Source organism: Hyalella azteca, unplaced genomic scaffold (assembly GCF_000764305.2).
Source record: "Hyalella azteca isolate HAZT.00-mixed unplaced genomic scaffold, Hazt_2.0.2 contig12914, whole genome shotgun sequence".
Lineage (NCBI taxonomy): Eukaryota > Metazoa > Arthropoda > Malacostraca > Amphipoda > Hyalellidae > Hyalella > Hyalella azteca.
Genome location: NW_025942855.1, coordinates 19,806 through 45,602, shown reverse-complemented (window position 1 = coordinate 45,602; position 25,797 = coordinate 19,806). Strand labels below are relative to the sequence as shown.

Below are 25,797 nucleotides of genomic sequence, written 5' to 3'. Positions count from 1 at the left end.
CCCTCCGACTTTCCCTCACCCCCTCACCCCGACCCTCTCTGACACCTGACCTCCTCCGACTTTCCCTCACCCTCTCACCCCCTGACCCTCTCTGACCCCCTGACCCCTGTAACCCCCGCCGTGCAGTACGGGGGGCGCAGTACCCGCAGGCGCTGTCCCTGGCGGAGAAGTACTGCGACTACCGCGTCCTGGTGGAGGTGTGCGACGCCATGGAGGACACCCAGCGCCTCCATGGGTACATGGAGCACTTCAGCGACCAGGTCACTAGTGCTGCTAGTTACTAGTACTATCTGGGCACTAGTTACTGGTACTGTCTGGGCACTAGTTACTGGCACTGTCTGGGCACTAATTACTGGCGCTGTCTGGGCACTAATTACTGGTAGTGTTTGTGCACTAGTTACTGGCACTGTCTGGGCACTAGTTACTGGTACTGCCTGGGCACTAGTTACTGACACTGTCTGGGCACTTGTTTTCCACTAGCGCTAAAGTAAAGGTACTTAATTTATTTAATTAAGATAAACAGGGAGCTATATAAGAAAGTACGTAATTCAGATGTTGATTAACAAAACCTAAGTTCTATTCCTTTCGAGATTTTTTGCCGATGTGTGGGTCATCCTGACACAGTTTAGGCTGGTAAATGAGCGTATCAGCGTTCCGTGCAGTGGGTACGAAAGCATATCAATATTTGGACAAAATCTCGCATTAATTTGTATGAGTGCGGGCAGGGCTTCTCGGACTTCGTGTTCCGTTGGTTCCTGGAGACCGGCAAGCGGGGGCGCCTGCTGAGCTATGGGCGGGGGGGCAGCGGCCCCGAGGGCGGCGAGTGGGCGGCACAACTTGCCACCTTCCTTAAAGGTCTCTTCCTTTTATTTTGTTTTTTATTTTCTATATTTTATATCATCGTGACAGGAAGTTTCATGTGCTATAATACTTGAATTAAACCTTACTGTACCAAGTCGATAAGCTTTACCGGATCAATAACACGGTAAAGTTTATTGAAGTGTTACCGTCTCGCGTTTTATTATGTTATATTTTATTTCGTCTTCACAAGAAGTTTCATGCAATGACACTTGAATGATTAAAAATTAAATTAAAATTAAATTAGAATACTGAAGTGTTGGCGTGTTTGGTGCAGGCTACGCGGGCCTGGAGTGGCTGCACCAGCTCGGGTCCCGGGACTTCGCCGCGGCCCACGAGTCCCTGAAGCAGCAGGCCCTCGCTGAGACCGCCTACCTCGCCAGGAAGAAGGTTATGAGTCTTGTTATAACCTCGTGGCCTGGGCCTCACGGTTCAGTTATAACCTCGTGGCCTGGGCCTCACGGTTCAGTTATAACCTCGTGGCCTGGGCCTCACGGTTCCTCAGCACGTGCCGCGATTAGCGTCTTGTATTAAAAAAATTAATGAATGAAAAGAAAAATGACGGCCATCAAGATAACTTGTTACTTAGTTTAACTCATCTTTAACTCATCTCATGATAACTTATTAGTTGGTTTATCATATCATAAGCTAACTTGTTACTCAGTTTATCTTATCTTATGATAACTTGTGTCTTGTTAGTTAGTTTATCTTATCTTATGATAATTTATTTATTCGTTTATCTTATTGTTAGTTCATCTTATCTTATGATAACTTGTTACAAGTTGTTAGTCAGTTTATCTTATCTTATGATAATTTATTTGTTAGTGTAACTTATTGTTAGAGTATCTTATGTTATCTCACTGGTGCGTACAGACGCTGGTGAGCCTGAGCAAGCTGTGCGGTATGGTGGCGAGCGCTAAGGACGCGCAGGAGGACGAGGACGACGAGGACGTGACGCAGCCCTGCACTGACCAGGACCTGCCCACACCTGACCACGCACGGCACACCAGGGATGACGTGTGAGATCCTATAGCTGTATCCTATCTCCTATGACCGTATCCTTCCTGTCCTGCGCATCCTGTTGTATGGCCGTATCCTATGGTCGTATCCTGCCTTTTCTGCGTATCCTGTCCTATGGCCGTATTCTTCATGTCCTGCGCATCCTGTCCTATGGCCGTATCCTAGATCCTATGGCTGTATTCTTCATGTCCTGTGTATCCTGTTGTATGAGTGCACTGGAATTAGGAGCGCCAGCTATACGAATTTTATGATCTTGGCTTTGATCTTTTCAGTGAATGCTTACCTTGTTTACATGTTGCCATATATTATATATTTATACGTATTTATAAGTTATTATATAGGTATTAATTTATTTTATTTATATGTATCATTTATTCATATTATATATTACTTTATTATTTATTTATATTAAATATCAATGTATCCTATATTTATATTTCAAAATAGCAAAGTCTTGCGTAAATTTGTCAGAGGGGAAGACGAGCCTGACCTCCTGAGGGCGGAGGAGGAACTCATCCTCTACCAGGAGCAGCTCCCCCAGCAGGTGCTGGCTGCCCACAACCTCTCCCCCGACACCATGAGAGTCCTCTCCCCCGCACACATGATTGAGGTCAGCCTCACCCCCACACACATGATTGAGGTCAGTCTCACCCCCCCACACATGATTGAGGTCAGTCTCACCCCCGCACACATGATTGAGGTCAGTCTCACCCCCGCACACATGATTGAGGTCAGTCTCACCCCCGTACACATGATTGAGGTCAGTCTCACCCCCGCACACATGATTGAGGTCAGTCTCAACTCTCACCCCCGTACACATGATTGAGGTCAGTCTCAACTCTCACCCCCGCACACATGATTGAGGTCAGTCTCACCCCCACACACATGATTGAGGTCAGCAAATGTAGGATTCACCACGTCATCATTGAAGGCAACATGGCAATTATATATATAAACGTTTTCTAGATCCTCAGTGTAGATGCTTATACACGGGGCGAATAGTCGAGTCGATTAGTCGACCCCATAAATATTTTGTGATAATTAATGTCTTCAGAGGCGACTAGCTGGTACATTGCACCCAAAATATGCAGCCCCACTCGTGTTCCCGGTGTTAACCATGCAGCAGTATTTGTGTTACTGGTTAACTGTTACCCATGCAGCAGTATTTGTGTTACTGGTTAACTGTTACCCATGCAGCAGTACTAGTGTCACCAGTTACCTGTTACCGTGCAGCAGTACTAGTGTCACCAGTTACCAGTTACCCGTGCAGCAGTACTAGTGTCACCAGTTACCAGTTACCCGTGCAGCAGTACTAGTGTCACCAGTTACCAGTTACCCGTGCAGCAGTACTAGTGTCACCAGTTACCAGTTACCCGTGCAGCAGTACTAGTGTCACCAGTTACCAGTTACCCGTGCAGCAGTACTAGTGTCACCAGTTACCAGTTACCCCTGCAGCAGTACTAGTGTCACCAGTTACCAGTTACCGTGCAGCTGTACACAAGTGAGGACAACGTGTGCGCCACGGAGCTGGACTTCAAGAAGGCCCTGGAGTTGCTGTCTTTTGTGCCGCGCCTGGAGGAGTGCGAGGCCCTCAAGCTGAGCATCTGGGTGAGGGCGGCCCTGAGGGACTCGTGGCACTCCCTCAGCACTGACGCCCCTCTGGACGCCATCAGCGGCACTCTGCTCTTCAGGACTGTGGAACTTGCCTACTCGCAGGGTGAGAGGGGCTAGAAGAGTGGCTACTTGAGTGGGCAGTAGGAGGGCTGGTGCAGTGGTTAGTAGGCCTGTAGAGTGGCCACTAGAGTGGTCAATAGGATTATAGGAGGGCTAGTGGAGTGGTTAGTAAGCGTGTAGAGTGGCCACTAGAGTGGTCAGTGAGAGTGACCACTCTCATTAGTGGAGTGGTTAGTAGGTCTGTGGGGAGTGGCCACTAGAGTAGTGAGTAGAGTGTAACCCTCTCATTTTCTTTCTTAAATTGAGTATATTTTATATTTTTCGTACCATCAATTTTGTAAAAATTATTTCGAATAGTAATATTGTACTCAACATTTTTCCTTCGTGTGAATTGTTTCATTATTTGATGGAATAAACAAATTTGATAATTATGAGGTAACTAGAATATGGTGGCCTGGTAACTACTGTAATGTCAACTTGCCGCAGTAACAACTAGACAGTAACAATGGCCTGGTAACTAGTAGCTAAGTAATGTCTAGTAACAAGTGACTTGGTGCAGGCTGCGACCTGCGTGACCTGCTGGTGCCTGTAGAGGACCTGCTGGCGGCGGAGGACCTGCAGCCGCTGGCGCGCGACGCGGGCTTCTGCTTCCTCGTACGGGCGGGCTATGAGAAGCTGACACTGCTGACGGCGTGAACTGTGAACTGCTGACGGCGTGAACTGTGAACTGCTGACGGCGTGAACTGTGAACTGCTGACGACGTGAACTGTGAACTGCTGACGCCGTGAACTGTGAACTGCTGACGCCGTGAACTGTGAACTGCTGACGCCGTGAACTGTGAACTGCTGACGACGTGAACTGTGAACTACATTTTACTTCAGGTGTTCACAACTGTGATTAAATATTTGTGTTGCATCTTAATAATAAAAGAAAGATGAATTGAATTTCATTGACTATCTTTATTCCATTTTTGCCTTGCGATTTTTGAAAGAAAATGCGAATATCGAGACTAAAAAAATACAAGTAAAGACCTGTCGTAATAAACTAAATTTAAATAAGAAGTTTTAATAAACAATTATTTCACTGGTGGGAGCTTAGTGACTATATTCAGTTTGTTATATTAATTCCTACAGTCTACACTCAAATTAGTTAGCGTGGAAAAGACCTAAAGAAGACTGGGCACTTTACGACCACGGCTGGTTCGACACCCAAGCTCCTACTAAACAGTAATGCCACACAAATAATTAAATTATAAAACATTTGAATTATAAAATAATCAAATTATCGTATAAATAAATTGTCAAAAAATCAAATTATCAAATAATTATATTTAAAAATGGAAAGCAGCAAAGAGCTTGCAATCACGTGTAGGCGATGGCACGCCATAAGCACATAATCAGCAGCAGCCGTGAAGAACATCGTTATAGCTTAGACCGAACAACATAATCTTTGATATACGCAACGAATTATTTATTCTTCATGTTGCTTTGAATCTAGGACTTATTCATGGAGGATTTGCATTCATTTGCATGAAAGAATTGATGCAGTGACAAGCACTGCATGCTATGCTATGACCAGAGGTGGGCAGTAGCGCGCTACATGTAGCGGCCGCTACATTTTCAGTAGCGGTAGCGGCTCTACATTTAAGGCAATGTAGCGGTAGCGGTAGCGCCCGCTACATATTTAAGTAGCGATACGAGGTTTTGAAGCTACAGCGCTACCGCTACATTTATAGCTAAAGCCTTTAGATTTTACTTAAGGGGACCGGCTACCCTATAACAATACTTTTTTGTTTACAGACGGATCGTTTTGAAACTTGGTACACATATGTAAAACAGAAATCTAAGACCTTTTTGTTCATGTAAATTTAAAAAAATGAAAGAAAACGTGGAATTAATAGAAAACGGCAAATAAGGGGCACTCTGAAAATGTTTATAACTTTTGCAAATCACATGCTACAATGTCGAGACACATATCATTCGATTTGTAACAACAATATCTAGCTACTGTAGAGCCCCTGCGTGCAGTGACAGGCACTGCATGGCGTGCAGTGACAGGCACTGCCTGGCGTGCAGTGACAGGCACTGCATGGCGTGCAGTGACAGGCACTGCATATGGCGTGCAGTGACAGGCACGGCATGCGCCTATCAATAGTTGCAGCTTTGGTATAATAAATTATTTTATACAAATCTTTACATCATCAATATAGGCAATAACTTAATATATATTTCTTGAATAATAAATATACACAACATGTCTGATAGTTAGTGTGGCATGCTAATCTGTTTAATTAATATCAAAATAACGTACGTTTTGAAGAATAATTTCTTAGCGTCAACGTGCGCCATTTAGTCCGTCCTTTCACTATGAAGAAATAATAATGAATAAAATACTGATGAAAAACGGCTATAATTAGACTAGAAATGACATTTCAAACTCTTATCAAATCAGCACACTGAATTTAATGTGCAAAACGCTCATCATAATTCAAATTTTATTCGTCCTGCCGCCATATAAGGGCAGCAGGATGACAGGCGTCCTTATTGTTCGCTCCTGAAGTCCTTTGAAAGTTGAGAGCAAATCCTGCACGTGGCCGACGCGACGCGCGTCATGAATGACAATACATGAATAAATTCAGAGCTTTGTATGAGTTGCAGGGGCGCGTCATGAATGACAATATGTGAATAAATTCAGAGCTTTGTATGAGTTGCGGGGGCGCTTGCATCACTGCATTGTGTGTACATATGGAGGCCATGAGGCTGGACATGAGGAGACATGAGGCTGGACATGAGGAGGCATGAGGCTGGACATGAGGAGACATGAGGCTGGACATGAGGAGACATGAGGCTGGACATGAGGAGACATGAGGCTGGACATGAGGAGACATGAGGCAGGACATGAGGAGACATGAGGCTGGACATGAGGAGACATGAGGCTGGACATGCGGAGACATGAGGCTGGACATGGGGAGACATGAGGCTGGACATGGGGAGACATGGGGCTGGACATGGGGAGACATGGGGCTGGAAATCAGGACTCGAGCTCAAAACCATTACAAATTCTGATTTTAGATTATCTTCTAAAAATGAAGGAAAGACGAACATAATTTTCATTTTATCCTAAAACGAAGACCAATAATCGCTGAACTTCAACAGATATTTGCAAAAATCCATTATTAGTAATATTCTTTTTCATGCTTACGCATCGTCTAGAACGATTGTTAGTATATTTAGTAGAATTAAAAATATTTTGGATGAAAAAGTAGCAATTAGTAAAGAGGGTTGTCGGAGTATAAATTTTATTATTTAAACTCATCAGATTTTTATTAGTTCCACGGTTAGTGTTTAGGATGGTACTGATTATTTAGTGGCTTTAAGTTAACGAATTAGTCTTTAGGTTTAGCGAGATAAGTTATCTAATTTTAATGTATATATGTAAAGTACACACCGAGGGTATATACATGTATACCACTGTGTAAGATAGCCAAGCTTCGGAAGTATAAATGTTATCAGATAACGTAAATTAATTGAAATGAGCTATGTAGAATTATATCAACAATTACACCTATGACTTGTAACAATGTATACGCTCAAATAGATGAATGGGTTATATATTGTCCTAAGAGTGAAAAAATTTCTTACTCACATCCATAAATATATAGTAAAGAGCGGGCGCGGGCGCGGGCTAAACTGAGTCAAAATGACACACTCAAACAGAGCAAAAGTGCATAGTCATTTGGACAAAGTCTCAATGATTTCTATGAGTGTATGCAATCTTCATACAGAATTCTATTCTTGGAAGGAATTATTCGTTAAAAAAGCTTCATTTTTTAATATCCTCGAAGCGTATAGGCTTTATATTATTGGCCGCAGGCTCAACATTTCACGAAGAAGTAATTTTATTCTATAAAGAAATAATGATATAATAATGAAATAATAATTAATGATAATGAATAATGAGCCCCTTAATTCATACCGAGAAGTTGTCAGCACTAAGCTTTTATAAAATATCTAATTCGTAAAAGTTTAATTGCACGAGTCGAAGACCTGAGCACTAAAATAGAATAATAAATTAAATAATAGAATTGGAATAAATAAAGAAATAATAATGTAAATTAGAAATAAATCGAAAATAAAATAATAGCATAAATCAGAATTGAATGATATAACATAAATGAAAATTGAAAAACAATTGAATTTATAACATGAATGAAAATTGAAAAACGTGTCTGCTGCAACCAAGAAATGACCAAGAAGATTTGATTAGAATACTCTGAATAAAAAGACTAGAATACTCAGAATTAATAGATTAGAGTATTCTGAAAAAAAAAATTAGAATATTCTGAATAAAAAGACTAGAATACTCAGAATAGAATTAACACGACAACCGAATAGAAGAATTTCTAAAGATGGCGACGAAGGCAAAAAAGAGACCGGGCAGCTGTGTAGACCGGCTATACAAGTCCCCCCGTTTCAGTTCGCACGCTTTTCTTCCCATTGAAGTTATTCACTGAGCACATCTTTGTTCCCAGTCCGTTTTTACAGCCGGATTTCTTCAGAAATTAGTTTCCTTCATAATGTCTGAGTTTGCGCTCTTGCAATGACCGCGCCTATAGCTTGCATCAGGCGTCCAACGATGAAATTAAATTAGAAATTTAAAGGATCCACAAAGAAACTAGAAAAAAGCTAAAAACTCCACAAAGAAACTAAAAAAACTAAAAAAACCATGCACAAAGAAACTAAAAAATATATAACTCAGTACTCACTGCAGTGAGTGACAGAGAGCGTATTTTCTCGTCGACGAAAACGTGAAGTCACGGACGGACAGACAGACGGACATGGCGAGCACAATAGTGCATTTTTTTCATCAATGAGAAAATGCGTTAAAAACTAAAAGCTCCACCAAGAAAAAGAAAACTCCACAAAAATTCAGCATAACTCTATAGAAAACGTTTCGGAGACCAGCTCCATTCATCGTCAGTTCGATCAAGAACACAAATACAATCAGAAAATTAATAAAGTTTGGATCAAATGAAAAATACAGAAGTTAAAAACCTTAATTTACAGGCAAAGGGCAGAGTAGTAAAGTAAATAAAATAAATTTATTAAACATCGTTTATACAAAGAAAACCTCCTTTGTTTTTCTTTAACGTCCTTTGCATAAGAACCAATTATAAGCAAACCAATCCCTACGCACAGGAATCCTACCCTGGAAATACCTTGAAATAAAGTTGATTACTTTCGGGTCGATATTGTTGAAGCAACATGCTGCTAATCAACTTTATTTCAACTTTTGATGTCCGGTGGGACAGAACATCAAACCCTGGCACGGACGCTGTAAATATCGACAACTGGCGGGACAAAAACTGTGACGCAATTCCCGCCACTGGCGTTATTCCCGCCACTTGCGCACAATGGCACAATTCCCGCCACTGGCGCACAATGGCACAATTCCCGCCACTGGCGCACAATGGCGCCATTCCCGCCACTGGCGTTATTCCCGCCACTGGCGCACAATGGCGCCATTCCCGCCACTGGCGCACAATGGCGCAATTCCCGCCACTGGCGCACAATGGCGCAATTCCCGCCACTGGCGCACAATGACGCAATTCCCGCCAATTCCAAACACCCCTCCCTCCCAACACACTGTAGCCCCCCAAACCCTAACCCCCTCTTCCCTCACCCCCACTATTGTGCCCCCCGGTGCCCACAATAAGAGGGTGGGCATCAGAGCCTCTTGTTGGGCAAACAAGATGGGCAGCTGCACGACGAGGTACATTCACTGAGTGAATGAACTGAACCCTGCGCTGAAGTGTTCTACTGAACCCTGCTCTGAAGTACTTTACTGAACCCTGCACTGAAGTGCTCTACTGAACCCTGCACTGAAGTGCTCTACTGAACCCTGCACTGAAGTGCTCTACTGAACCCTCCACTGAAGTGCTCTACTGAACCCTGCACTGAAGTGCTCTACTGAACCCTGCACTGAAGTGCTCAACTGAACCCGGCACTGAAGTGCTCTACTGAACCCTGCACTGAAGTGCTCTACTGAACCCTGCACTGAAGTGCTCTTGAAGTGCTCTACTGAACCCTGCTCTGAAGTGCTCTACTGAACCCTGCGCTGAAGTGTTCTACTGAACCCTGCACTGAAGTGCTCTACTGAACCCTGCACTGAAGTGCTCTACTGAACCCTGCTCTGAAGTGCTCTACTGAACCCTGCACTGAAGTGCTCTACTGAACCCTGCACTGAAGTGCTCTACTGAACCCTGCACAGTAAGCAGATGTTAAGCTGTACTAACACCTGTTATATCACCTGCACGCTTCATTCACTGAAGGCTCGTGACGTCATCAGCAACAATGCGTAGACCTGCGCACAACACCTGCAGCATGCTGGTGTTGTGCGCAGGTGTCATGTCTGTCATGTTTGTCATGTAATCATTCCCATCATGTCCATCATATTATTCATGTCCATTATGTTCATCATTCATTGTGTCCAACATCCCTGTTAATTCTAATCATATAATCATTCCAATCATAATCATTCTAATCATAATCATTCTAATCCTACTAATGGTCTATATATTATAATCGTGTTTATGTCGTTTGCTATCAGTAATTCGTGTTATTTGTTCACTAACTTATTTTCGCTCTGTAATTATTGACTCTAAACAAATTGATCGATCAATTATTCCATCAGTTTATCAAACTCTTAATTTTATAACTATATTTAGTGCGCGGTCTTGAGTGCTTATATACTGTAGGACCAGTTTGCCACTACGTGCTGTAGATAATAATAATAGATAATAAATATAATAAAGAATCTTCCCATCATACAAATTTTCAATATAATACTAAAATAACTTACTAAACGAGCATAAAAACATATTTACAGAACTGCTTCGTCCGATTTCACAACGTTTTATTTGTGCAGCAGTAACGTCACTTGACGTTGCACCACATGACGCAACGTCGCGCCGCTATGCATGTTGAATTTGTCGTCTATAGTAACGGACAACATATCACATATTATCAATTATCATGGATAATATTATCATATTATTATTATGGTGGAATATTGAGACACGTGCGTTAAGAATATTGAGACACGTGCGTTAAGAATATTGAGACGCGTGCGTTGAGAATATTGAGACACGTGCGTTAAGAATGTTGAGACACGTGCGTTAAGAATATTGAGACACGTGCGTTAAGAATATTGAGACACGTGCGTAAGAATATTGAGACACGTGCGTTAAGAATGTTGAGACACGTGCGTTAAGAATATTGAGACACGTGCGTTAAGAATATTGAGACACGTGCGTAAGAATATTGAGACACGTGCGTTGAGAATATTGAGACACGTGCGTTAAGAATATTGAGACACGTGCGTTAAGAATATTGAGACACGTGCGTTAAGAATATTGAGACACGGTGCTAATCAGTCGTGCTCATCAGTCGTTATGTTATCGCACTATATTCATCTAACGCAAAAAAATTTAGTCATATAACAATTATAATTATTAGTCTTAATTATAACGATTACATGTATCTAATTACTCTCGATTATTTGTATGATATAAAGTGGTCTAAAACGCATAGTTTTTTATTATTATTGTTATTATTATTTAAATTAATAATAGTATAATGGCTACTATTATTTATTTATTGTCGCATAATCGTGACTTCAGAAGCTCCGCCTGTTAAAAAAATAATAAACGGAGCTCCAAATTTTGTGGCTAAACTCAACTGGTGATATTGCATTATTTCCGGAACAATATATTATATTTCCCGTATTATTTTACCGCGAATTCATCCGCCATGTATATATCTGGGGAGGAAGGGGGACACGTGCGGGAATTTCCCCCGCGTGGGGAGCAGGTTTCGGGAATTGCGAAGAAAAACTGGAACTGTGGGGGAGGGGAGGCAGGGGGAGGGGGAGGGTAAAGGGAGGGGGATGAGTGGCCTCGCTGGGGAGTGACGTCATCCACTGAGTGACGTCACCGCATCGAGCGTCAGCAGGCAGTGACGTCACCGTGTCGAGCGTCAGCAGGCATTGACGTCACCGTGTCGAGCGTCANTTCTGAGGCCCTGAAGTTGGTCGCTGAACTCTGAAGTTTCTCCGGACTCTGAAGTTGAAGGCCAAATTCAGGGCTGACGGCAGCACACTGAGAAAAATGATGCTGCGCGTCCCACTTTTTTATACGCGCATTTTCTTGTTTCTTTTCTATTTAAATGCTGTATAGTTTGTGCATTTTCTATTTAAATGCTGTATGGTTTGTATACGTACTTTTTATTTAAATGCTGTATAGTTTGTATATTTTATATTTAAATGCTGTATAGTTTGTATACTTTTTATTTAAATGCTGTATAGTTTGTATATTTTATATTTACATGCTGTATAGTTTGTATATTATTTGGATGGTGACGACGCATGGGTGTCAATTACCTCCCTCTTCTCTTTCTTTCATCATCCGCATCATCATTATTGATATCGTCATTATCACCATTGCCAGCAACATCATCAGCACCACATAATTCATATACGATAAATTCATACAATCTTATTACATCGTTAGCATTCCTAATGGGCATCACACTCATCACATCGCCCTGACTCAGGCATCACACTCATCACATCGCCCTGACTCAGGCACCACACTCATCACATCACCCTGACTCAGGCATCACACTCATCACAACACTGCTATAGAAGCAACTATGCAACAGCAAAAAGTGACTGCATGCATATTTAAATATGATGGAGCTTGCTGCATGCATCTGCCATATCTCGCTTAATACATAGTTTTAATTACCTGCCGCAATAAATTATTAACGTGCTGATCAGGGTTCATATGGAGCCACTGAGGGAGAGTTCATATCACCTTCAGTATATGGAGCTACTGAAGGAGAGTTCGTCTCACCTTCAGCATATGGAGCTACTAAAGGAGAGTTCGTCTCACCTTCAGCATATGGAGCTACTGAATGAGAGTTCAGATCACCTTCAACATATGGAGCTACTGAAGGAGAGTTCGTCTCACCTTCAGCATATGGAGCTACTGAAGGAGAGTTCGTCTCACCTTCAGCATATGGAGCTACTGAAGGAGAGTTCAGATCACCTTCAGAATATGCCTGGAGTGAAGACTGAAGGAAAGTTTGAATAGTGTGTAGACGCTCGTCAGTCTTCCGTCTTGTCGGTCAAACTTTGGTATTACATGCAAGACTGACGATAAGTTTGAGCGTGTGGACGGGGCTTAAACTTGAATTAGTCAAGTTAAATTTCCAGGCGTATCGCTTCTCAAAAGTTAATTGTTGATTATGAGTTATGGAATAAATAAAGTATTCATCGCTTCAATAAAATTTTAATTAAACCAAACTTTTTCAGTTTTGGACGCTTATATGGCAGAGGGACCACGCCACGTCCCTCCTCATCAGTCATGCACCCCATTTTAGCATGAATAAGACATGTTTTAATGTAATTTCTGGATCAAGGTAATTGCATTAATAAAGCTTTCAGAAAAAAACGGTAAATTGTATTAGTATTTTATCGATTATTTGAAGATTTTTAAATTGCTTGGCTGCATCGGCACCTGCGGCGAATCGAAAAGTGTTTTATCTTGCACAACTTTGACGCTCATTTCAGGAACTCATTGAACGATATTTAAATTTTTTTACAGTTTACTTTGTAGAAAAAATTTCAGACTATCATTTGATGATAGCTTGAGGCCATAAAAATAAAAAAATATTAGTTTAAAATGGAAAAACCGACCTTAATAGTGACCACAACGACGCGATCTTCTCTTATATTGTCGCTTCTTTACTATAAATATCGGGAAAATACTACATCCCATGAATGTAGCAATTATTTTTAATAAGATTTAATGCTATAAACGCTCTTTACTTGTTCTAGAGTAACTGAAAATTGCTATCAAAGAGATCAAGAAAGCACCAACCTGCCATTTGCCGCGACCATGTCGACCCGGTTGGCGCGCAACAGTTGCTGTTCACTTTCACGTCGGACCGTTTGGATTGGAGCTCATGCGACTCTGCAGCCAATTCAGAACTCATCTTGAACTCACGTTGTGAATGTCGTCACGCAGTTCCTTCTAAAGCCTCATAAGTGCCATGGCAGTCGTTGCTTCTACAGGTTGATCTACAGAAACTTCCTGTTCATATTTCGCAGCAAGCAGCCTGATGTTGTAGTTAAAAGGCGGGGAGTATTTCATATGAAAGGCAAGGTTATAAAATTTTGTGTCCCTCCTATAATCAGTTGCCACCATGCATTGGACAAAAGAGCAGCGTGCGTTTGCTGTCGAGGCGTACTTTTCTAATGGCAGTTCCACTATTGCTACTCAACGAGCATTCCGTACTCGGTTCCGTATTCGTCCTTCAGGTAGAGTTCCTGATCGGAAATCAATTGTTACGTGGGTGAACACATTTAGGGCAAGTGGAAGTGTAAGGGCAAGTGGGTCTGGAGGTCAACGGACTGTCACAACACCCGAAAACGTTGAGAGAGTTAGAAAGGCGTTTCTGCGTTCCCCACACCTTTCAGCACGTAAACACGCAGCTATACTGGGGATTTCTAATAGCAGTGTAGTACGAATACTCCACAAAGAACTGCAATTTCATCCCTGTACTTCTGCACCTGTGAAGAAAGCCTCGACATACAAGCTCGACGAGAAGGCTGTCGGCTCGCACGTGCGTGTGGCGCTCAAGCGAGGAGTTGCGGCGGGAACTATTAAGCAGGTCAAGGGGACTGGTGCTTCAGGCTCTTTCAAGCTCCCTGATAAAACCGCCGGTCCTAAGAAGGCTCCTGCTGCCAAGAAGGTTAAGACCCCCAAGAAGGCCAAGACCATGTGGACCGAGAAGCCCGCTGTGAAGAAGAGCTCCAAGAAGTCTGTGAAGAAAGCCGCCAAGTCGAAGAAACCTGTTGCCAAGAAGGTCACGCCTAAGAAGTAATTTTTTTGTTGTTGAAGATTTGGTTGAAAGGACTTCATTTGTAAATACTCAAGATGTGGAGCGGAGTAAGTTTCATCGCAGTTTGATCGTTTCACCAAAGTTTATCTCGGTTTATAACATTTTTAATAGAATCTATTTAGTGTTTTCAGTAAAGCTGTAATGCCTAAGTTCTATAGACTGTGCATTAGTGCTTGTACTATGTACCTGCTTATTTTAGTAAAGATTTTTGAATATGTCTCCTGTTTTCCTCCCTGCGTTTAGCAAGCTTCTCGATCACGGCTTTTGAACTCGATGTATAACTTGAAATTGGTCTTGATGAATAGACTTCCAAATTTAATATGTTAGGTAAAAGTTGAAGAAATTAATTTTCAAGACAAATTTGCTCACTCAATTCTAGATATTGGTTAAAATCCAGATCACAGTAGAGGCCTTATTTTCATTGAGAAACAGTTATTAGAAAGTGATACGAAGTGTTATATGACAATCTGAGGAGCCCACACCTAGCTTCAATGAGGCCTAGTGTTGCCTGGACTACAGTTATGGTTAGTCGTCCGTCAGAAGTAATGACCATTTGTGAAATAATAGACGTAGTTACTTACCACCACACACCCCGTACCTGCACCACACACCCCGTACCTGCACCGTACACCCCGTACCTGCACCACACACCCCGTACCTGCACCACACACCCCGTACCCGCACTACACACCTCGTGCCTGCACTACACGCCCCGTACCTGCACTACACACCCCGTACCTGCACCACACACCCCGTACCTGCACCACACACCCCGTACCTGCACCACACACCCCGTATACCTGCACTACACACCTCGTACCTGCACTACACACCTCGTACCTTATGATGAGTTTGGGACTTCCGGCCTATAGTCCCCGGTCACGCTGATGCGTCGCCTTCGTCGTCCTCCGTCTCCGAGTCGTCGCTAGGCAGGTCACCCCGCCCTCGGGTCCCGGATGTAACGTTGAACGTGTTCCGTCTATTTCTCCCAGTAGTTCAGCTCTAGCTCCCTCATACCGCTTGAAATGAACTTAAAAGTCTTGTAGGTCTCAAAGTTTGGCTGGAATGTAGCTTTATTCAACTAAATTATCACCTGAAAAGAGAAGACGTGCAAACATTAAAACCAGCATGTTTCTAACACTATACACTGAAATTTATCGGCAAATTTCACATCACCGCTTACCCTGTACGTGAAGGCCTGCTGCACTGCCTCCAGTTTTCTCACCGCACCCGCCTTGAGCGGCGCCTAAAGCTGGCAGCTGCAATACTCAAGATTGGGGAGCACGAGGGCTCCGAATAGTGTAATGGCGCTGCTTCTATCGTCCAAAATGCTCGCCAGATCCACTCCATCCGTTGATGCCTCGCGCATGCGTGGGTAAGTTCTGAGTTGCACTAGGTCCCCCACCTACACCACTGTACAAATAATTACACAGCGGCCCATGCTGCTCATGGACGCAGTTGTTTTCATCACGTTTGAGTATAGCTGGTTCCAAATTAACACACATCGTCATAGACACCATCACGCTGGCGGAGAAGAACCACGATAAGAACCGTACCTAAAGGCCGGTCCACAAGCTCAGTTTTACACGATTTCTCTGCTCAGTCTCAAGTCGGTATGAAGTCGTTGCAATTTTTGTCGTCGGAACGAAGTCGTTGCAGTTTTTAGAGCGTCCACGCGGTGCCGACTGATCTGTGTAGTTTGCTCAATTTTACGCGACCTCACCATGGAGGAGGCAGTATTTCGGTCAATTTTGGCAGTGTGCCCAGTTAAAAAAAAAGATTGGATCATTTAGGAAATGCGGGGAATCAATATACTAGAGAGATAGTTTGTAGATGTAGATGTCATCTTCTCTAGCTCTAGATGGAATCGATTCATTAATTTTTTACCAATTATTTACGGTAAATACTCTTCAAATTCTAAATTTTTTACAGCTGTTTCTCTGTTTTGCTTTCATTGATTTCTTTGAATTTTTAAGCTCTCGTATGTCGCCTGCTTTTTTGCCCCCTGTTACTATAGTTCTTGGATTTTACTCACCAACTGCAAGAAAAACTTTCGTACAGAGCAATAAATTCCCGCCGGTCCACACGCTCAGTTTTACACAACGATTTGTCTGCGCAGTTCTAATCGTTGCAGATAAAACGTTGCGCATAGACGGGAAAACTGCGCAGTTTTGAAGCCGGCGGGAAAACTACACAGTTGCAGACTTGCAGCGATATGTGAGCTACAGAGCATAGATTTCGATGAATTACGCCGATTAGTCGGAACGTGTAGAATGTAGACGGTAGTACGGTTTTCCTATTCTATTTGTGCTCAGTTTCGATGATTCTGGCGACAATGGCGGACTTCGTTAATGTTCTCGGGAATTTAATGTTCTATAGTCTATACGAATGTTTTCCTTGCATTTAGCGAATAAAATCCAAGGACTATAGTAACAGAGAAAGAAATGTGGAAACAAATGAGAGCTTAGTAGCGAAATTCGAAGAAATCGATGAAAGCCCAAACAGAGAACAGTTGTAAAATATTAATAATTTGAGTTTTTAACGTAAATAATTGGGAAAAAATTAATTAATCGATTCCATCTGGAGCTGGTGAAGATGACATCTCCAAGCCATCTCTATGGTATTTTGATTCTCGCATTTCCTAAATGAGCCAATCTTTTTTAACAAGGCATACTGCCTAAATTGACCAAAATACTGCCTCTTCCATGGCGAGATCGCGCAAAACTGAGCAAACTACACAGATCAGTCGGCACCGAGTGGACGCTCTGAAATTTGCAACGATTTCATTCCGACTTAAAACTACGCAGACAAATTGTAGTGTAAAACTGAGCGTATTTGAACCCTACTCACGGTCACGATATGAACCCTACTTACGGTCACGATACCCACTATATGAACCCTACTTACGGTCACAGTACCCGCCCTACGGTCACGGTACCTACGATATGAACCCGACTTACGGTCGCGGTACCCACGATGTGAACCCTACTTACGGGCATGATATCCACGATATGAACCCCACTTACGGTCACGATACCCACGATATGAACCCTACTTACGGTCACAGTACCCGCCAAAGGAACCGTACCTACGGTCACGGTACCCACGATATGAACCCTACTTATGGTCACGGTACCCACGTTATGAACCCTACTTACGGTCACGATACTCACGATATGAACCCTACTTACGATCACGATACCCGCTATGGGAACCGTACCTACGGTCACGGTACCCGCTATGGGAACCGTACATACGGTCACGGTACAGGAGTCAAGGGGTTCGCAGTTGTTGGCTGCCGTTTTTCCCGCCAAATTTTATTGCATGGGGCCAATTTTTATTGTTTCGCTCAGGGATAGGGCGATACTTCGTGAAACCTAACATTTGAGATAAATGAAAAACGAATATGGTGTCAAAAAGAGCTATTTTACCTCATTATCGTATTTTTGACGGTGAAATATTCCGTTTTTCTGTTAATGTAATGATGGCTTTTTGCTATAGAGCGCAATATATCGATCAGAGGAGCGGGAGTGTCGGACGAAGTAGATGTGAACGAAACTCACTGCAACAAGCTGCAATAGGCTGCGCTCCTGTCTTTCGATTCCTTCATAAAAATCTCACACTTTCATCATACTTATTGTACTACTAACATCTGTCGTAATAATTATTGACAATTGTGCTTATTATTTGCTTCTGAACACTTCGTTTTTTTTGCACATCATCATTAGAGCTGTCTTTATAGTATTTCATTCACATTTTTTTTCTCATGGTCCATTTAGTGTAATTCGACGGAGTCAAGTCGCACCTTCCTGCTGACATCGCCATCGCAGTAATGTTTTCAAAGCTTATATTAAATATACATTACATAATAACTATATATTATATGTTATTTTATATATTAACTTATCAGTATTCATAAGTATTAAGAGTTACGGTGGTGATAAAACGCTGGAATGACAGCACTAGTTACTCATGTTCACCCAGCGCCAGTTACTCATGTTCCCTCAGCGCTAGTTACTCATGTTCACCCAGCGCCAGTTACTCATGTTCACTCAGCGCTAGTTACTCATGTTCACTCAGCGCTAGTTACTCATGTTCACCCAGCGCTAGTTACTCTACTCATGTTCACTCAGCGCTAGTTACTCATGTTCACTCAGCGCTAGTTACTCTTATTCACTCAGCGCTAGTTACTCATGTTAATCAGCGCTAGTTACTCATGTTCACTCAATGCCAGTTACTCATGTTCACTCAGCGCTAGTTACTCATGTTCACTCAGCGCTAGTTACTCATGTTCACTCAGCTCTAGTTACTCATGTTCACTCGGCGCTAGTTACTCATGTTCCCTCAGCGCTAGTTACTCATTTTACTATTATCGTATAAGTAACAGTTCAGATTATCCATCATTTATTGTGAGACGATGACTAATGATGATCACATTTATTCTATCGTTTATACTATCTATCGTCACGTTTGTTCGTAAATTTTCAAATCGTTTATTTTAGGCGCAGTTTTCAATAATTATAAATGTTGACCGACCATTTTTACTGCAACTAAAACCTGGTTAGCACAGAACCTCTAATTCGCGTTCCGAAATATCGTGAGTTAGTCGTGTAATAATCGCAGCAATGAAAGTTAGAGCAGAAACCTTCCAACCAAGTACACCAAGTAATATCTACTTAAATATAATTGCAAGTAACTTCTACCCAAAGGAAACTAAACGCAATCTGAAAGTTTGTCCTAACTCTGGGAGCACATTTCTAACGCAGCGTTTCACCTGCCACGTACGACGACGTTCAATTTTTCTAAAACTTGAATTATTCAAGTAAAATTTCCAGGCGTATCACTTCTCAAAAGTTAGTTGTTGGCTATAATTTATAGAATAAATAAAGTATTTTTCGCTTCAATAATATTAAAAATAAACTAAACTGTTTCAGTTTTGGACGCCAATGGCTGAGGGAGCGATTGAGCTCTTTCGCCACGTCTCTCCTCATCTGTTATGACCTCATTTTAGCATGAATATGACACGTTTTCATATATTTTTTGAATCAAGGTAATTGGATTAATAAAGCTTTAAGAGAAAAACGGCGGATTTTAATAATATTCCAGCGAATATTTGAAATATTTAAATTGCTTGGCTGCATCGACACATTCGGCGAGTCTAAAAGTGTGTTACCACGCCCAACTTTGACGCTCATTTCAGGAACTCATTGAACGATATTTGAATTTTTGTACCGCCTATTCTGTAGGAAAATTGTCAAATTTTCATTTGATGATAGCTTATGGCCATAAAAATGTATAGATATTAATTAAAATAGAAAAACCGACCCACAATAGTGATCACTTCAACGGGATCTTCTCCTAGATACCCATTTATCTCCTTTGTTACTCTAAATATCGGAAAAATACCACAACCAATGACTGTAGAAACTCTTTTTCATCATATTTATTGCTAGAAACGCTCTTTACTTGTTCAAAAAGTAAGAGAAAATTGCTATCAAAGAGATCAAGAAAACACAAATCTGCCAGTTGCCGCGACAAAGTCGACTCGGTTGGCGCGCTGCAGTGGCTGTTTACTTTCACGTCGGACCGTTTCGATTAGAACTGACGCGACTCTGCAGCGAGTTTAGAACACATCCTGACCTCGCGCATTGAACATCGTCACGCAGTTCCTTACAAAGCCTAAAATTCGCCATGGCTGACGCCGCTGCTCCCGTTGCTTCTACTTCTGCACCTGTGAAGAAAGCCGCTAAGGCTAAGAAGCCTGCCGCCGCCAAGAAAGCTGCCACGCATCCTAAATACACCGAGATGATCGCGGCTGCCATCGAAGCACTGAAGGATCGCAAAGGATCTTCTGGTCAGGCAATCAAGAAGTACATCGTGACGACATACAAGCTCGACGAGAAGGCTGTCGGCTCGCACGTGCGTGTGGCGCTCAAGCGAGGAGTTGCGGCGGGAACTATTAAGCAGGTCAAGGGGGCTGGTGCTTCTGGCTCTTTCAAGCTCCCTGATAAAACCGCCGGTCCTAAGAAGGCTCCTGCTGCCAAGAAGGTTAAGACCCCCAAGAAGGCCAAGACCACCACCGAGAAACCTGCTGTCAAGAAGAGCCCCAAGAAGTCCGTGAAGAAAGCCGCCAAGTCTCCTGCCTCCAAGAAGCCCAAGGCTAAGAAGGCGAAGAAACCTGTTGCCAAGAAGGTCACGCCTAAGAAGTAATTTTGTTGTTGTTTAAGATAAGGTTGAAAGGAATTCATTTGTAAATACTCATTATGAGGAGCGGAGTAAGTTTCATCGTAGTTTTATAGTTTCACCAAAGTTTATCTCGGTTTATAACATTTTTTTCTTTAATGGAATCTATTTAGTGTATTCAGTGAAGCTGTAATGCCTGACTAAGTTCTACGGACATGTGCATTAGTGCTTATACTATGTACCTGATTATTTTAGTAAAGATTTTGAAAATATTACTTGTGTTTTCCTCCTTGTGTTAGACGAGCTTCTTGAACACAGCTTCTGAATCGATGTGAAATTAATCTTACTAGTAGCAATTGTAGTTGAAGTGCAAGTATTTCATCAAAGCGTTGCTATTGTATTCTGCTCGGGCATAGAAATTCAATACGTATTTATGAGGACAATTTTGAGATTGATCTACTGATCGAGAAATCTAATACAATTAAAATAGAGGTTTAGTATTGAGAAGCGGAGTTCTTTTAAACAAGTGTGACCTAGTGTTGTCTGACAATCTGTTCAGCCCTTATCTAGTTTCAGTAAGAGGTCTATCTATGGTCGAGTGAACTAAAGAGATGATTAGTTGTCAGAAGCAATTACTATTTGTGGAATAATACACGAAGTTTCACCATTGCCTGTGTCGACGCGGTAGTCCATGCGTGGTACGATGTTCCGTGATTAGGTTGCGGTCGCTAGCGTGACGGGAGGAAGGGTTATAAATTGGGTGGGCGTGGGAAAGACAGGAATAGATGCCACCCGACAGTCCCCCCGTTGAAATAGTCGAGACATCACGAGATTTATTATTACAGTGAAAGTAACTTTCTACAATAAATGCATTCAAATTTTGAGCTTATAATGGGGACTCGTAAATCATGAAACTTGTCTATTCGCAGCTTGACTAATGCATCACGAAATGAGTCCTGAAATTAAGAAAAACCAATCTTTGAAGCAAGATCCTACCGTGCGATACTGGTACGGATTGCGGTCGCCATATACGGTCTAAGCAAGGCGTAGTTTATGTGGCGACTTAGTTACGTGTAACACCGCGTGGGCTGAACAAACGGTAGCGCTAGTGCTAGTTAGTCTCGACCAATTGCCTCTTGAAATATGGACGATAATCCCGGTATAAAAGGACGATGATGGTATCTGTTCATAGTAATGCTGTTCACGTAGCTTCATAGTAATGGTGATGAATGGTAAGTAGGCCGTGCATTAAAAATGAACGACTGCGATGGTGTGGCTCAACGTTTTCCGTCGGGTGTGGCGTTGAAACGAAACAATTGACGGAAGTTGTGATGTGGCAGTTGAACACGCAATTGTTGATACAGGATGTGGTGCAGGTATGGAGTGAATGGTGCAGGCATGGAGTGTGTGGTGCAGGTACGGGGTGTGTGGTGCAGGTACGGGTGTGTGGTCCAGGTACGGGGTGTGTAGTACTGGTACGGGGTGTGTAGTGCAGGTACGGGGCGTGTAGTGCAGGCACGAGGTGTGNGTCCCTTGACCTGTCTCTTATACACATCTAGATGTGTATAAGAGACAGGTGTAGTGCAGGCACGAGGTGTGTAGTGCTGGTACGGGGTGTGTGGTGCAGGCACGAGGTGTGTAGTGCTGGTACGGGGTGTGTAGTGCAGGTACGGGGTGTGTGGTGCAGGTACGGAGTGTGTAGTGCAGGTACGGGGTGTGTGGTGCAGATAAGTGGTATGGTGCAGGTACGGAGTATGGTGCAGGTACGGAGTGTGTGGTGCAGGTACGGAGTATGATGCAAGTACGGAGTGTGTGGTGCAGGTACGGAGTATGATGCAAGTACGGAGTGTGTGGTGCAGGTACGGGGTGTGTAGTGCAGGTACGGGGTGTGTGGTGCAGGTACGGAGTGTGATGCAGGTACGGAGTGTGGTGCAGTGTGGTGCAGGTACGGAGTGTGGTGCTATTTACGACAACCACACAACTTACGACGTACGTGAGTCGCGTTATCTGCTTCAGGCTGCGATATGGTATCTTCAAGTGAGCATCGCAACCAAAGCAATCACTTCGCCTGGTCTTAAGATTGTCACTAACTAGCAACAAAAGATTGTCATTAATTAGCAAGGATTAACCGGCTTATTAAGGTTAATTAAATTAATTAGATACACCAAATAGAATATATCAGGTTAATTAAATACACCGCGGATTTTTCAGAAATCAACATTAAGAAGAATGTTCCTTTTCTTATGTTTAGTATGGTTTTAAATATAAGCGTTTATTCTTAGAAGTCGGCGGGCAAATGACGTAGAGTTTGGGCAAGTTTTTGTATTGTAACTGCAGGGTGTGTTGCAACTGCAGGGTGTGTTGCAACTGTTGGGTGTGTTGCAACTGCTGGGTGTGTTGCAACTGCTGGGTGTGTTGCAACTGCTGGGTGTGTTGCAACTGCTGGGTGTGTTGCAGCTGCAGGGTGTGTTGCAGCTGCAGGGTGTGTTGCAACTGCAGGGTGTGTTGCAACTGCTGGGTGTGTTGCAGCTGCTGGGTGTGTTGCAGCTGCTGGGTGTATTACAACTGCTGGGTGTGTTGCAGCTGCTGGGTGTATTACAACTGCTGGGTGTGTTGCTGCTGGGTGTGTTGCAACTGCTGGGTGTGTTGCAACTGCAGTGTGTGTTGCAACTGCTGGGTGTGTTGCAACTGCTGGGTGTGTTGCAGCTGTTGGGTGTATTGCAGCTGCTGGGTGTGTTGCAGCTGCTGGGTGTGTTGCAACTGCTGGGTGTGCTAGCATGGTCTTCATCTGTTAATAATATGCAATCTTAATAATAATAATAAAAATAATATAATGTATATAATATATAATAATTAAATAATGATAATAACTGAATAAATAATTCCATTCGAATTACTAATACAGTTACTGATTCGAGTAATTTGTGCAACGCGCCATAAATATAAAGTAGAGGATATATACTGTATGTTGATATTCTTCAGGTATACGGCCATATATGAATTTTTTTGTTGAGGTAGCAAAACTTTGGAGCCCAAAAATAAAAAATAAATCCCCTGTAACATTAGAGGAAAGTTTTGCAGAAAATACGTGATATTTTGCATGTGTTTGGTCATTGCGGCGATAACATTGATAAAGAAACAGGCGATATTAATCATAATAGCGATTTTATCGTATCTCATCACGAACAGCACTTCAGCGATCACGGACACGCGGCCGATATGAGAGCATGAAACGTCGATTTCTATAATATCCCTCCCCCAATATCCCTCCCCCAATATCCCTCCCCCAATATCTCATCACGAACAGCACTTCAGCGATCACGGACACGCGGCCGATATGAGAGCATGAAACGTCGATTTCTACAATATCCCTCCCCCAATATCCCTCCCCCAATATCCCTCCCCCAATATCCCTCCTCCAATATCCCTCCTCCAATATCCCTCCCACAATATCCCTCCCCTAGCCTCCCTCCCATCACTGGGACTTGACACATCACTGGTGCTTGACACATCACTGGTGCTTGACACATCACTGGTGCTTGACACATCACTGGGGCTTGACACATCACTGGGACTTGACACATCACTGGGACTTGACACATCACTGGTGCTTGATACATCACTGGGGCTTGACACATCACTGGGGCTTCACACATCACTGGTGCTTGTCACATCACTGGGGCTTGACACATCACTGGGGCTTGACACATCACTAGGGCTTGACACGTCACTAGGGCTTGACACGTCACATCATTCATACTCACCTCCTCTGTCGCAACTGCATAATCTTTTCACAGTGCAAAGCGTGACTTTTAGGAGCGAATGTAATACGTTCAGATGTGTTCATATTATAAGTTTTTTTTAACACTCATCGTCTATCATTGAGACGTGTCCAAGCTCACATATTAGAGCCAGCTCTTCAGCGAAAGAGAAAGAACGAAAGAAAGAGAAAGAATGAGAGAAAGAGAGGAAAGAGAAAGAAAGAGGCATAAAGAGAAATGGTAGATGTGGCACACAGCAGCTGAGTTGACTGAGGTGGAGATGTGGCAGCGTCGCCGACCCCGCTCGCTGCTCTGTTGCTAACCGACTTGTTCGAATGGCTGCGCGAGTTTCACTTCGTATTTTTTGCAAAGTTTATGCAGAAATTCTGATAGATTTCCACGTATTTCTTGGTCACGCGCGCTCTCTTGATCGTTTACTGTATAAGTAGCTGGTCAATACGATGTATCGGTGAATAAATAGCATGAAATTTTGAATTAGAAAGAGGTTGAAAGGTAGAGCTATAAATACATATGTTGTTATGTGCAAAAAGTTGCTTCTCATAGTGTACTGGCGTTCAGTACAGTGTACTGGCGTTCAGTACAGTGTACTGGCGTTCAGTACAGTGTACTGGCGTTCAGTACAGTGTGCTGGCGTTCAGTACAGTGTACTGGCGTTCAGTACAGTGTACTGGCTTTCAGTATAGTTTACTGTGCGTTCAGTACAGTATACTGGCGTTCAGTACAGTGTACTGGCGTTCAGTACAGTATACTGGCGTTCAGTACAGTGTACTGGCGTTCAGTACAGTGTACTGGCGTTCAGTACAGTGTACTGGCGTTCAGTACAGTGTAAAGTACTCAAGTCATTTTATTATTTCCTCTCATCATAATTCCAGGAGAACACGAGACGTGGCGTCTGATTGTTTATCACGTGAACATTAGCTGCTCAATTGTCACCGTAGGCCTACAATCTTCATGATTGTTGTTCGTCATTCCACACAGCTTGTAGACCTATTGTATAAACGTAGTATACATACTGAATTATATTATATTTTAGATGGATACATGATAATTGTATAGATGAAATTTTCGTTTTGCATACATGAGGACGAAACTCGTTTGCATGATTTGCTCCGGGGCTAGCCTGACCCGCCGCTCTGGCGGGCCCAGCCAATCGCAACCCGACGGGTAGTAAGCGACGGGTGAAGTATATAGGGTGACGAGTGGCAGGTGGCGGTTGAAGGGTGACGGGTGGCGGGTCGATATCGGCGTCCGGGCGGCGTTAGTCTAAATGCGTCATTGCGATGCGGCGTCATCGCGCGACTGATCGGGCGGGA

At 42.9% G+C, this 25,797-nt stretch overlaps 2 protein-coding genes across 2 annotated transcripts in view; both read left to right on the top strand.

Moving 5' to 3' along the window:
- The window catches only part of LOC108665193 (nuclear pore complex protein Nup133), a 23,547-nt gene extending 19,051 nt beyond the window's left edge, over nucleotides 1-4,496 (top strand). Inside the window, exons 18-24 of the mRNA XM_018151926.2 lie at nucleotides 127-260; nucleotides 726-855; nucleotides 1,136-1,248; nucleotides 1,732-1,877; nucleotides 2,350-2,488; nucleotides 3,370-3,595; nucleotides 4,112-4,496. Of these exons, the coding sequence (XP_018007415.2) occupies nucleotides 127-260; nucleotides 726-855; nucleotides 1,136-1,248; nucleotides 1,732-1,877; nucleotides 2,350-2,488; nucleotides 3,370-3,595; nucleotides 4,112-4,248 (1,025 nt within the window). The 3' untranslated portion in view covers nucleotides 4,249-4,496. The remainder of the gene's footprint in view (nucleotides 1-126; nucleotides 261-725; nucleotides 856-1,135; nucleotides 1,249-1,731; nucleotides 1,878-2,349; nucleotides 2,489-3,369; nucleotides 3,596-4,111) is intronic.
- Nucleotides 4,497-20,132: 15,636 nt separating this feature from the next.
- Nucleotides 20,133-20,977, top strand: LOC108665199 (histone H1-delta). Its single transcript, XM_018151932.2, has one exon. It carries the CDS (start codon nucleotides 20,211-20,213, stop codon nucleotides 20,727-20,729), a length of 519 nt encoding a protein of 172 aa, XP_018007421.1. The 5' UTR covers nucleotides 20,133-20,210; the 3' UTR covers nucleotides 20,730-20,977.
- The last annotated feature ends 4,820 nt before the right edge of the window (nucleotides 20,978-25,797 follow it).

Bases quoted from the DNA above. Each gene is read 5' to 3' on its own strand.
- LOC108665199 (XM_018151932.2), top strand. From the start codon at position 20,211: ATGGCTGACGCCGCTGCTCCCGTTGCTTCTACTTCTGCACCTGTGAAG.